The 12,927-nt window shown below is 41.6% G+C and overlaps 1 protein-coding gene across 5 annotated transcripts in view; it reads right to left on the bottom strand.

The window, feature by feature from the left end:
* Positions 1–12,927, bottom strand: part of WDPCP (WD repeat containing planar cell polarity effector) — a 249,225-nt gene that overhangs the window by 74,537 nt on the left and 161,761 nt on the right. For all 5 annotated transcript variants that reach the window (XM_005287202.4, XM_042857181.2, XM_005287204.5 and 2 more), the window contains one exon: positions 3,927–3,990. In XM_005287202.4, the coding sequence (XP_005287259.3) occupies positions 3,927–3,990 (64 nt within the window). The remainder of the gene's footprint in view (positions 1–3,926; positions 3,991–12,927) is intronic.

Here is a 12,927-nt window from a genome sequence, read left to right as displayed (position 1 = left end):
AGTATGGGAAGAGAACACCACCACTACAGCTCTCAATAATTGTAAAAAGGTTCAGAATAGGCTTTCTGCTATTCTCCCAGTCTCTAAAATAGCTAGAGGTCTACATGTCTTCAATGTTTGTGTTGACAGAGCATCCTTCACCTGAAAAGGGGCTAGGTTTGATGTTAAGTGGGCAGAATTAACACCAAAAAGGGACCTAGTTTGTATGAATGATCTGAAACAGGCACAAAAAAGAGGCAAAAAATTATCTTAATGTAATATTGATCTTAGTTGGAAGAACTTTTTGTTTAAAGACAGGTTTCAGAGTAGCAGCCGTGTTAGTCTGTATCCTCAAAAAGAACAGGAGTACTTATGGCACTTCTAAGGTGCCACAAGTACTCCTGTTCTTTTTGGTTTAAAGTCATCTCAGAATTGCTATCGACAGGAAGCTGGTGTCTGATGATATGAAATTTTACACATCTGTAGACTAAATTAGAGATACAAATACAAAACTGAGCACTCAGGGATACCATTGTGCAGATTTGTGTCATTCCCTGGAAAACATCACATGATGCAATTGGTATAGGTTACAGTAAAGACACATCATGGAAGCATATGTTAGTGACTGCATAGTTAAGTTTGCTTTTCAGGTCTGGTATGAAACTTATGAAACTGTGCCATGCTACAAGCTAGTCCTATAGAAATGCAAGTGTGTGTTTACATACAACATCCTTTAGTAAGTCAGCAGTTAAACAGGATGTTGGAACCAGCTCCAAGAAGACAGTGGGAACTTGTTTTGAAGCCTGCATAGTAGAACCATGACAATTACTCTGAGATTGTTATTTCATTTGGTATATAACATCATATCATAAAGAGTCACTGTGCCTATGAAGCAATCACATTTTAGTCATTTTCATTTAAAAAATAACGAAAGGCAGCAATCTCTATTAAGGGCCAAAAAGGATCTGGTTTCTCATGGATGCACCTCAAGTATAACTTCACTTGTGAACCTCAAGCTGCCTGACAAAAACTTGTGGCTGTCGTTGCTTCTTCTCTGGGCAAAATGTAGCAGAGAAAAGAACAAACCATCAGCTTCATAGAGTAGACTTTTAGAAGAGTAACTCCTTTTAATGTTAATTAGAGATGAGCTAAGGAGATGATCTTGGACATGGATCAAATTTAGGATAGAGTTCCAGGTCAAAACTGCACCAGATCTAGGGTCAGGTTTAATATTACCAAAGTTTCACAAGCTCTCTTCATAAGATTTCAGCCCGGAGTGGCAGACATATTGCTAAATTAGCAGCCCTTGTGAGATTTCTGCAATCCTGAATGGTGAGCCATCAGCTGTGTTGTTGAAATCTACAGTATCTTGGGGCTAAATTCAAACTAGTCTGGGAAATGGGCCCTTTCCAGTTTTACAATGCAATCTTGAACCAAAACTACATAAACAAGTTCTGAACCAGCAATTCCGATAAAGCCTCACTTGTTCCCCTTGAAATATAAGGGTGGAGAACAGGGCTGGAATAAGGCACAGACACTACAGGGATACAGATTACTCTGGCCTTTGGAGTCACACAGTGATGTCAGAATCAAGGGCTTTGGTTCAGGGATGGGGCTATGGGGTGACTCCTTGGGGGTGTGCCTAGAATGCCAGATTGCCTAGAGTCAACCCTGGTGGGGAATATGAGTTGGTTTGGATTAGAAGTCCCACTGTGGACCCAATCACCTCTAGAGTTAATAAGAATTTAGTGGTGGACACGCCACGTACCAAATTGAAAATATACCCCCAAATACTTCAATTGACTGTTTTTTCAAGTATAGCATCATTTCTGGGAGCTACTACAATAATCAGTAACCATAATGCTGTAGCTGAATATAACGACAGGACTCAGCGGGCTGAGACAAGACCTTGTCTACACTGGTGAAGCTACTGTTAAGCCTGGGTAACTACATTGGTACAAGCCATGTTACACCCATGCTCTAGATTAGGGGATTGCACCATAGCACCCACATTGGTATAGTTACACTGGTGGGTAAAACTCCAGGGGAGACAAACCCCAAACCGCAAGGCTAGACAGAGATACTTCTCGGTGAGTTTGGAAATCACAGCTTCAAGTTAATAACACTGACAACCAATGTAACCAATGGGCAAATAAAACACCCTTTCAGCTAGTCCAGACAAGGCCTTACATGGGTGTCACTCCACTGAAGTCAATGGACTGGATTCTCCAGTGGCCAAGTTCACTTTGTGCCACATACGCTGACTCAGTGTAAAGCAAATTTAAGGTGTCCAGAGATTTGTGTTGGAGAATATCCCCTGTGTAAGGGGAATCTCCACCAGCACAAACCGGGCGACTTCTTCCTGGGATGGAACTCCCCCTTCTGGTCCAAAGAGGAAGGGGACATGTTGGGGAGGGGGGGTATCAGAGGAGTAGAAGGGATATGATGGAGCAATTTTTGGTGTTTGGGACCTTATGCCTTAAATTACAGCTGCCCCCCTGCTGATTTAGTGTACACCATGCCAGGTGGTTGAGAGTCAGGAACTCATGATTGGCTCCCTCTCATCCCTCTCCCCCCCACCCCCCAGCAAACAATCTCTGCTCAGGCACAGCGAGAATCAAGCCCAGTGGCGTTAAATTGGTGAAAGTGAGAGCAGAATCATTTCCCAAGCCTCTCCATGGTTACAGATCTCAACACTGCTACATCAAAGTCTTGTGCAGAAAAGATTATATTATTGAGAGAGCGAGAAAGAGAGAGAGGAGAAAGATGAGATGAAACGGAAAAAAAAACAATGTTTGGAGGGGATATAAATAAATACAAAAATATGTAATGATTTCCCTAAAAGTATGATATTCCCATCTCATTCTTTTGATGCACACTTAGAAAAGTTTATCATAGTATACACATCTTTCTAATTAGATGGAACAAGCCACATGATTAGAGCTGTGGCAAAAAGCATCAAAAGATTCATAGAACTCTTTATATAATTAGACAGGACGTTTTATAACCCATAAAAGAAGGATTTAATTGTATCATTTAACATACAATTTAAATATCAAGATCAAACTAGCAGGGCAAGTGACTTAATGGGATAAATAATATTAACATCTAGTGCCAAAGCTTAATTTAAACAACAGAATGTCTTCATTATGCAAAAGAGTCAAGCAAATGAGACTTTCAAAGGGCTTTTTTTTTTTTAAAACAAGCCCTTTCCCTATTGTTCTTTGAAAACAACTACATCAGCTGCATAGCAGCAGCATGCTGAGAGCCGGGGAAAGAACTCCTGGCTTTGTCCATCTGACCTCACTGTGACATTGTGGTGCAAGATCGTATAAAACAAGAGCCTCCTGCAGACCTTGCACATAGGACCTTTTAAAAAACGGTTAATTTTACTTTTGTAGCTAATTAAATGGGAGGGCCAAAGAGCGCACGAAATGGAAAACCGCTTGGGTTGACGTTGCAGCTTTGTTGTTTTAAAAGTACCTGGAGGAGCGTTCATAATTTGTCACTTTCCACAGAAACCTAAGAGACACACTGAGAGCATTCAGTATCCCCAGGATACGGTCTGCTCTTGTGTCCTGGCCTCGGCAGCTGTACTTCTTAAAGGAATGGATTAGAAACATTTAAGCTTATTAGAGTGAAAGATGACATGCACCCACATCTGACACAGGAGGAGGAGGAGGAAAGTTCAAGAATGTATATATTAATTCCTGAAAAACATAAAACAGTCTTGAGGCCCTGGCGAGGAAAATGTCAGCAACTCAAAAGCTACTAGATTGCTATTGACCAGTTTCATGATGGCAAGAGGCAAGCCAAGTAGAATAAAGCCTTCTCCAGTATGTGTCTAATACTGCAAATGACACTGATCCTTTTTAATGTGCACAAAAGCTGACAACTAACTCATCTCAGGAACAGCAATCACAAAGCGATCTACAGGAATGACTCACCATAAACAGGTCACGAGCACCTATGTCAACAGCGAGCAGAAATGCCTTTTCAAATCTCTGATACCTGCAAGAAAAGGGGAAATGTATCATTTGCTGAGGAGGAGAACACCAGTTTGAGAGATCCAGTGTACTCTGTGTTAATGTGCAGATGAACTGACAGCTGGTAAAAATCTATGAGGTGTGCTGCCTCTGCTTCAGTTCTCATCTAAAACATATATTGCATTTATTATGAACCCCAAAAGGGAGGCCCCAGGTGACTGGTGAAATCATTTGTGAGATAGCCTGGAGATCACAGAACTATGAAAATATGATGACAGCAACGCTACTGAGCACTTTCATCTTCTAAACATTTTAGCAATCAGCATGCTTTGATCTAGTTACTGTCAATGGGAATTGAGGGTGTTTATCATCATACAGGATCAGGACATAACAAATTCATCCTTATAACAGCCCAGGGGGTTAATTAGGTAAATATTATTGGCCCCAATCACCCCCTCCCATGGTAAAACCTGTGAGAGAAAGAGCTGGGGGAGAAATCTGTGAGGATCCCCCCCAATAAAAGACTAATGGACCCACCCCAAAATTGTCAGGACTCCAGAGGGCCATATGGAAGGGACATGTATTGCACCGGCTCTGAACTTCGGCAACCTCTGTACAGCCCAGCTCCCTGACGATGCAGTTCCATTGGAGTCATGCTACCTCATTGTGACAGACTCCAGGTACCCCCTAGAGCAGTGGTGGGCCGTTCCCTGCCAATGGGAGCTGCGGACGGCCGTAAACGGTCTCGCGACCCACCAGCAGATTACCCTGACGGGCCATGTGCGGCCCACGGGCCGTGGGTTGCCCACCGCTGCCCTAGAGGCAGTGCTATCTTGTCTGGGAAAGCTCCACAGGGCTGGAAAGGGAAGAGAAGCAATAGAACACCCCCGGTCCCACAGACTCTTCTCCCTACCCAGAATGGCCCCCTTTCTAGCACAGATCTCCAGACCGGCTGAGTGTTCTCTGCAGGGTCTGGTGAAGAGGAGAACAGGGTCACAGAGGTAACTGAGCCTCAATTCTGCATGGGAGGAGAGTGGAGATCCACAAGCAAAGGGTCCCAGTCCCATTTGAGAGTGGATTTAGAAGGCAGAGTCTTAGCCCTTATCCCCCTTTTACACCGCATGAGCTGCCTGCCTACAGAAGGAATCTGTGTCAGCACTGGGATCATAATTTCACTTTTGGTTCCCACTCCTATATTGAGATCACTAGACCAAGTGTTCCCAAACTGTTTCCGAACGTGAACATTTTAATAGAGAGATTGTCTTCTGGACAATAGTGCCTCCCAAGTGCAATCCCATGGACCACTTCCTTTCTCATTCACAAACATGCACCATCCTGCCGCAACTACAGCAAATGCTTACACGAGAAAGAAATATCAAGAGAGCGTTGATGTATGTTTTTAATACAAAAAGTGGACATCTATAGAAGCAGCTGAAACCAAGGAGAGCCAGCCATCTGTAGGATACCATCAAGTAGTTTGTGTACCCTTCCAACACCACAGACCACACTTCGACAACTGCTGCCCTAGATCATGCTCATCTAATGAGAGATCACGTATTATATCAGGGAATCTAGAAGAATTCTCAGTACAGAGGATCAAAACCACTCTGCGCTTGTTAAATGGAAGGTGAGGCTCCAACTAGGGAGGACAGTATGGAAAAGAAAGTCTTGATATGGAAAAAGGTTTACTAATCTATTATGCTGTCTGCATGTTTCACCATATAACAGTTCAGCTGAATAATGAGAGATTTTGATTTTTGTATAGTGTATATGTTTTCTGGTAAAGTATTATTCTTGTAAACAGTCTGAAAAATCTGTATGAAATGAAATAGCGTATTTTAAAAAGATTATTTTTTGATTTGCAGAATAACAAAAAGTAAAATAAAATAAAACATCTCAGTTACTATAAGCACAGTGTGACCCTAGTTAAGGATGCACAAGTGTTTCCATTTTAAGAGGTAATATTTAGTTGCTTATAACTTTTTTACTCTTTTACCTTTCTGGCCAAAATTTGACAGGTTTATTCTCACTCAGGGAACAGATTTTCTTTGAAAGTTTGAGCCAAAGCAATTCTGCTATTTTTGAGAATGAAGACAATGGAAAATAATAGTTTTCTTCCCCATTTATGAAAAACATTTGTGCCTTTTTTGCTTTTTTAAAAATAACAACAGTACTGCGTCACTTGTAGATGACAGAAACTTGAAATTTGGCAGCAGGAGGTCACAGATGATGGTCTGGTGAAAACTGACTGTGATTTGTTAGTTAAGAGGGTTCAACAGTTGTGTTTTGTGAGGGCTCAGTGGATTTTGTAAGACAATCTATTAGTGGTCTGCCAATATTCTGTTGGGTTTTCACAGGCCTGGTTAGATCAGGAAAGTTAGTGGGCAGTGCTGGGGCTTTTTCTAAGTTAGTGAAAGTGCACAGGGAAGAACGCAGCCCTTCTTTCCTTTGATGGGTGAAATTGTCTCACTAGATGGACCACTGGTCTGATCCTGTATGGCAATTCCTATGTTTCTAGCCTGGGCCAAAGCATTGTTCTACCCAGCTCTTTAAAGCCTTCTGGCTCTTTTCTATAGCATGTTGGTGGCATGACACAGCAGAATGGAACCTAGAGCTAGCCAGCAAGTGCTTTCCCTCAAGGGATGATGCTGGTGACAAGAAAGCAAAATAAATTAACATAAGCAGAAAAGGAAAGAAACTCTCCCGCTTGGCGTTCCTATGCCCCTAGGTGTGGACTCCTAGCTTCCTAAAGACAATTTTCCACTGTGTCTTCCAATCACTAATTTACAGTCCTTCCTCTGAGCACCCCATAAGGCAGAGGTGGGCAAACTATGGCCCGCGGGCCTGTCCTGCCAGGCCCTTGAGCTCCTGGCCAAGGAGGCTAGCCCCTGGCCCCTCCCCTGCTCTCCCCCCTCCCCCACAGCCTCAGCTCGCCATGTCGCCACCGCTGTAGGCGGCGGGGCTGTGAGCTCCTGCTGGGCAACGTGGCTGGCTCTGGCTGGACGGCGCAGCTGCCAGTCTTGCTGCTCTGAGCGGCATAGTAGGGGTGGGGAGCAGGGAGTGGAGGGGTTGGATAAGGGGCAGGGGGTCCCGGGAGGGGGCGGTCAGGGGACAAGGAACAGGAAGGGTTGAATGGGTCAGAAGTTCTGAGGGGGGCAGTCAGGGGGCGGGAAGTGGGAGGGGCGGATAGAGGGCGGGGGCCAGGCTGTTTGAGGAGGCACAGCCTTCCCTACCCAGCCCTCCATACAGTTTCAGAATCCCGATGTGGCCCTCAAGCCAAAAAGTTTGCCCATCCCGTCATAAGGGGAGGGGAAAGCGGAGCTGAAGTTAACCCCTTTATTACTGGGGTCCAGGCAGTGCCCCAGACCCGTCACACATCTATATCGCTGAAGTTTTTTGTAATATTTTGTATGAAGGATATTACATTAAAATACATTGCATTCTATAGTTCTTTTTAATTAAATGCTTTAACTGAGAGAAATACATAGATCGATGTTACAGCGGTACATATATGTTAGTGTCATGTATACCTTTTTCAGGAGGCACCCCAAAATTAAATGACAGTTCTCATTCCTACGTTTCTCAAATACAGAATAAAAACACATCCACAGTCCCAAGAAGGAAAAGAGGAGACCGAATAGTTCAGTGAAACATGCCCTGTAAGATACCAGCAAGAATACACCTACACTGTCTTTGTTTTTACACGGCAACAGTTAAAGGAACAATTTGAATGAGATCTGCTCCAGCCAAGACCATACTTGCCACCAAAAATGAAAAGTAATATTTTCCTTTGACTGACCTGCAGAACGGAATCATGGCTTTAAAACTGTCGGTTCTTTTCTGTCTCACAATTATTTCAATTTTTTCCCTTTAATCAACAGACATACTTCTGTCTCATTATGGACCCTACTCAGAAAACCGTAAAGCCAGCTTGTTATTTTCAGAGCTGCACTGGAAAAAACTATCTACCAAAGAAATTCTCTTCAGAAACCAAGAGAGCCGGAAAGAACAATCACACAGACTTCATAAATTATTATAAGTAGTATTGCTCTTAAATGAGGTAGTGTTTTCAAATGACAGTGACAAGTTTGGATTACCTATGCAACCAATATTAAATCTGTCAAGAAAGTGAACCTTTTGGGTTTTTTTTTAAAACTAGCTTTATTTGCAAACCTTTTTAAGTCCCTTTGGTGTGTAACACTCTATTTTCATTCTGTAGGGACAATTAGAAAGTGTCCTGTGTGATGTATTAGTGCAAAGATACCGTCAAACAGATGATGCTTTTACAATAGGGTTTTGTTGTGGGGAGAGCTCTTATTATTTCTAGCACACTCCGTTCATAGTTATCTGCCCCCCTAAACAATAAAAAAATCCACCTTTTGTTCCTGCATTAAGATTACAGGGCGCAGAATTTGTTGCCTTCAAAATGGTGCTGATATACCACCGATCCTGAAGCGAACACTGTAACTTATTGCTTGCTTCGAAATAACTCTAGTAATCAAGACTTTGAAAAAAAGAGAGAAGAAAATCTGCCTGTAAACTATGAAGTTCAGCCACTTGTTTGGTCAAAGTGATAGCCAACAGAAATATGACCTTAGAGATTAGCACTTACATACTATTCAACTATACAGGGCAAATAGTAAAGCATTATTCTATGAGCTGTTTAGAGTACAGAATATTAAGTATAAAACCTAGTATAATAAATGATACTACTAGTATGTTCTTATATAACTACTTTCTATCTATAGGGCTTCTAATGCTTTGAAAGATGAGTATTATCACCCCATTTTACAGAGGGGGAAACTGAAGCAGAGAAAGATTAAGTGACTTGCCCAAGACTACACAGGATGAAAAAGACAGATTTAGGAACAAAATCTAGATCTCCTGGCTTCCAAACTGGTGGGCTGGACCTTTCTGTCTCCCTGTGTTAAAAGTGTGACTTAAACTGACAAAAGCCATAAAAGCTGAATGTTTGATTCTTATCTCACTTATCTCATTTTTACACCAGTGTCATGCCATTGATTTTAGTGGGGTTACTCTTGATTTACGCCAGCATAAGAAAGGAGGAGAATAGGGCGCTCAGTCTGTAATCTGCCCCGTTAAATCTACACACAAGTGTTAAACAGTGTTTAACTAGTGTTAAACAGAAACTGACTTTAAGTCACAACAAATGTTTTGATGGCCTCAGCATGCAACCACCAACTCTTGCTGGAGGCCGCTCTGACAATTTCCCCTAAAATGCTGAATCAACTTTAGGAAAAACAAATAAATATGCACATATACATGTCCAAATCATTGTAGTTTATTTTTGCAGGGTTTTTTTTGCAGACTCAATAATAAAAATAATGTACTGTTGTCTCTATTCTTTACTGGACCTAAACGGACTAGCAGCACAAATAAGATGCTTTGCACATTTTTCTCTTTTTTGTTGCTGTTTCTTTTGCTTTTTTAAAAGACTTTCTAGCTAGTAAGTCTGTTGTTGTGAAAAGTGATAGTTGTATGTTAATATCACTTTTTCACAGCCTCCTAGATAGCTACTAAGTTTGTTGTGAAAAGTGACATTAACAAACATACAAATGCCATTTTTCACAGTAGACTTGCTCAGCCCCGGCAAGACTGGGGACAAATTAAGCCCTGGATGGGGAGATGGGTAGGGAGGCAGTGGGGACCAGGGGCAATGCGGGGAATGGATAGCGGACCGGGGGAGGCGGCGGGGGCCAGGGGCAATGGGGGGGCGGGTGAGGAGAAGGGGAGGCACCTGCCGCCGTATGGCCAAGGATCTGCCCTGCACCTATTACATTTCTTTCACCCCCTAATTTTGTTATTGTATAAAAATTAAATCTAATTCATGTAATATACTTTATCTTTATGTACAGTGAACCAAATTCATGTTCCTGGATATGAGCAGGGGAGGAAGGTTCTCACTGATTTCAACTGGGGGCTCTGCAGGTATATTGGAGGGTAGATTTTGGCTATATATGTACTGCAATACCTAAACATAACACAGAGGCTTCAAGATAGTGATTTGTCCTTCACTCTGAATTTCATGGCTCTGAAAGTGGTCCAACTCTGTGTGTGTGTGTGTGTGTGTGTGTGTGTGTGTGTGTGTGTGTGTGTGTGTGTGTGTGTGTGTGTGTGTGTGTGAGAGAGAGAGAGAGAGAGGGGGGGGGTATCTGTAAAATACATACAGTATATTCGTGCATCCAGGGTGAGATCTTCTACAGCCAGTTATAAGAAGCAACAGGAAAAAATCTGAGCAGAGACAGAGAAACAGAGAGTGGGAAATATACTGTAGACAAGGTGGAAACATTTCTTTAGGGACTAGTTAACAGCAACAAGCCTTCTTAGACATGCCCATTGACCATGTAAGCATATTCCTTGTGCTGGGCCGATAAAGGAGGAGAGCTGCATTATTTTTTCTTGTCTTCAATAAGAGTACACAATATTTAAAAAATAATCTGCGGCAGAAGGGCTGTGGCACAAATATTATTTATAAACCCTTTCTTTTAATTGACGAAATCTTGAGCTCTCCTCATCTAGCAGTCCAATCAAGGATGATATGCACTATAAAAAGGAATATTTAAATACATGCTGAGGAGAGACAACAGACAAAAATGAATATTGAAAAAAAAATGTACATGCAATCAAATTCCACTGAAATTAAGTTTTAATTGTTCAATATTGTGTGACGCATATGCAAATATTTAAGTATTCGGAATATCAATCAAGTGTTTACTTACATCAAGCGATTGTATTTAAGCACATAAACAGATGATGAAAATATATTCAATCATCTACAACGCCCAACATTTACGGCAGGGTTTACAGGATCTCTTTAAATTCAGTTATTTCATTTAATATTTCAATTTAATAGCTCATTCTTTCATTCACTTTCTAGGCATTTTGCCCATTTCATAAGCACAATAATATTCATTATTATTCATAAAAGAAGACATTTCCCATACATTCTCATATCAGCAAGTTTTGGAACAGAAGCAGTTTGCATGATTTTTCAAAATAAGTACTGCTTTTCTTTTAGCTACAATATTTTTTTCTTTTAAAATTAGACAAAACTAAAAATGAAGTTACGTGTTTTAAAAGGATTCTAACCGCCCTAGTGTGGGAGATCAGGCACAAAATGACCAGCGAGAACTCATTCATAATTTTACTGTGAATCTTGTGATATTTGATGTTTTACTTAAAATGTCAACTCCTGGAGACAAATGATTATGTGAAAAATCTCAGCTTTCATTTGAAACCCAAAGAAAGGGCAAAATCTTGCCCCCTTTGATTTCACCCCCAGTTTCTTGTTCTCCCATTTAGGTTGAAAATGTGATCCCTGAGTGAGCTCTGAAGGCTCAGAAACCAAAAGGCAAAGGAAAAGAACAGACCATTTAAAAAAAAATCTCATGATTTTGGGTGCCTGACTCATGATTTTTGAATATATCGGGCTGGCAATACTGAATGTACCTGATATTTTCAATATGCCTAGACAGGAGATGAGTCTAAAGAAACAGTGGTCCAGTGTATTTCTGATATGCTTTGGGAGAAATGGATAAGCCACTAAATGTATATTTGCTGCAACTTACCAGTTTTTACCCCAGTAAGTGTTCCAAAAGCATCACATCAATCAGAGCTAAAACTTTAATCCATGCCTGCTGACTGCTTTTTAAAAAAACGTTTACACAAGAATCTGACTTCAGAGATGGTAGTTTGTATCACTTGGCCAACCATCTGCTGCTACAGAAGCACTTAGGGACAAATCCAAGTTTTCTGTCTTTAGATTGTGAGCTGCTCAGACCAGGGAATATGCTTATGGGCCAACCGGACCCTGAGAGCCCATGCAGAGGGAGGGTCCTCACTCCCGCTGGGCACCATGGGATTCTGGAACTGGGGGAGGAAAGCTGTTGGAAAGTTGGTTGGAGGTTGGTGGAGACGTGGCCAGCAGATTCATGACTACATGATCTATTGCCCAAACCCTTGCATAGGAACAGGCACACTGGACACGGAGCTTATTCAGAAACAACTTGGTCTACACTGGGGGGGGGATCGATCTAAGATACGCAACTTCAGCTACGAGAATAGCGTAGCCGACGTATCTTAGATTGACTTACTTTGCGTCCTCATGGCGCAGGATCGACGGCTGCCGCTCCCCCATCGACGTCGCATCCGGCTCTTGCAGCGGTGGAGTTCCGGAGTCGACGGGGAGCGCATTCGGGGATCGATTTATCGCATCTAGACGAGATGCGATAAATCGATCCCTGATAGATCGATCACTACCCACTGATCACTTCCCCGAAGTGGCCTGGAAGCAGGGAAGAGACTTTTCTTTTCATGACCCTTGAGAAACAGTATAGTTACTTGACTGATTACTGGATTTGCCCCTTAGGTAGGAAACATGAAAAAGAAGCCAACAGTGGATGGAAGTGTTTGTGTTTCTAGAGGGTATTTAAAGGATAAGAAAACTATAATTTATTAAAATCACTTTTACAAAATTAGGCTAGTACAATTTTTGTTTGTGTTTCTGAAGTGCCAGCTTCACATATCACAAAGTGATGCGTGATTTTGATTGGAGTTGGCAATACTCATGATCAGTTGTAGATATTAGATTTTGGACTAGCCAGACTAATTTTATATTAATTATATCAGACATTGTTTTTTCTCTTCCTATGGGCCGCTACAGGCTGTAGGAGGCACAGAAGAACAGGAAAATTAAGGTGCCAGTGACAGAGACTATTTTAAAGGACAAAAAACAAATCACAGTGTCAGCAAAGTTGGCTGCTAATTTTGGACTTTGGAAATGAGATTCAAATCAAATTTCATTTTTTATCACTCAACAAAAGAGTCTGTTTTATAGCACAAAGCCTGGAACATTTAAAAGACAACTACTTTCTACCCAAAGGATTAAAAATATAATTTTATACGCTTACAGTTGGAATGAATTATTCTTCTGCACAAGTTG

This window comes from Chrysemys picta, chromosome 3 (assembly GCF_011386835.1).
Source record: "Chrysemys picta bellii isolate R12L10 chromosome 3, ASM1138683v2, whole genome shotgun sequence".
Classification (NCBI taxonomy): domain Eukaryota; kingdom Metazoa; phylum Chordata; order Testudines; family Emydidae; genus Chrysemys; species Chrysemys picta.
The sequence above is the reverse complement of the archived record's forward strand: the minus strand, read 5'-3'. Positions and strand labels throughout refer to the sequence as shown.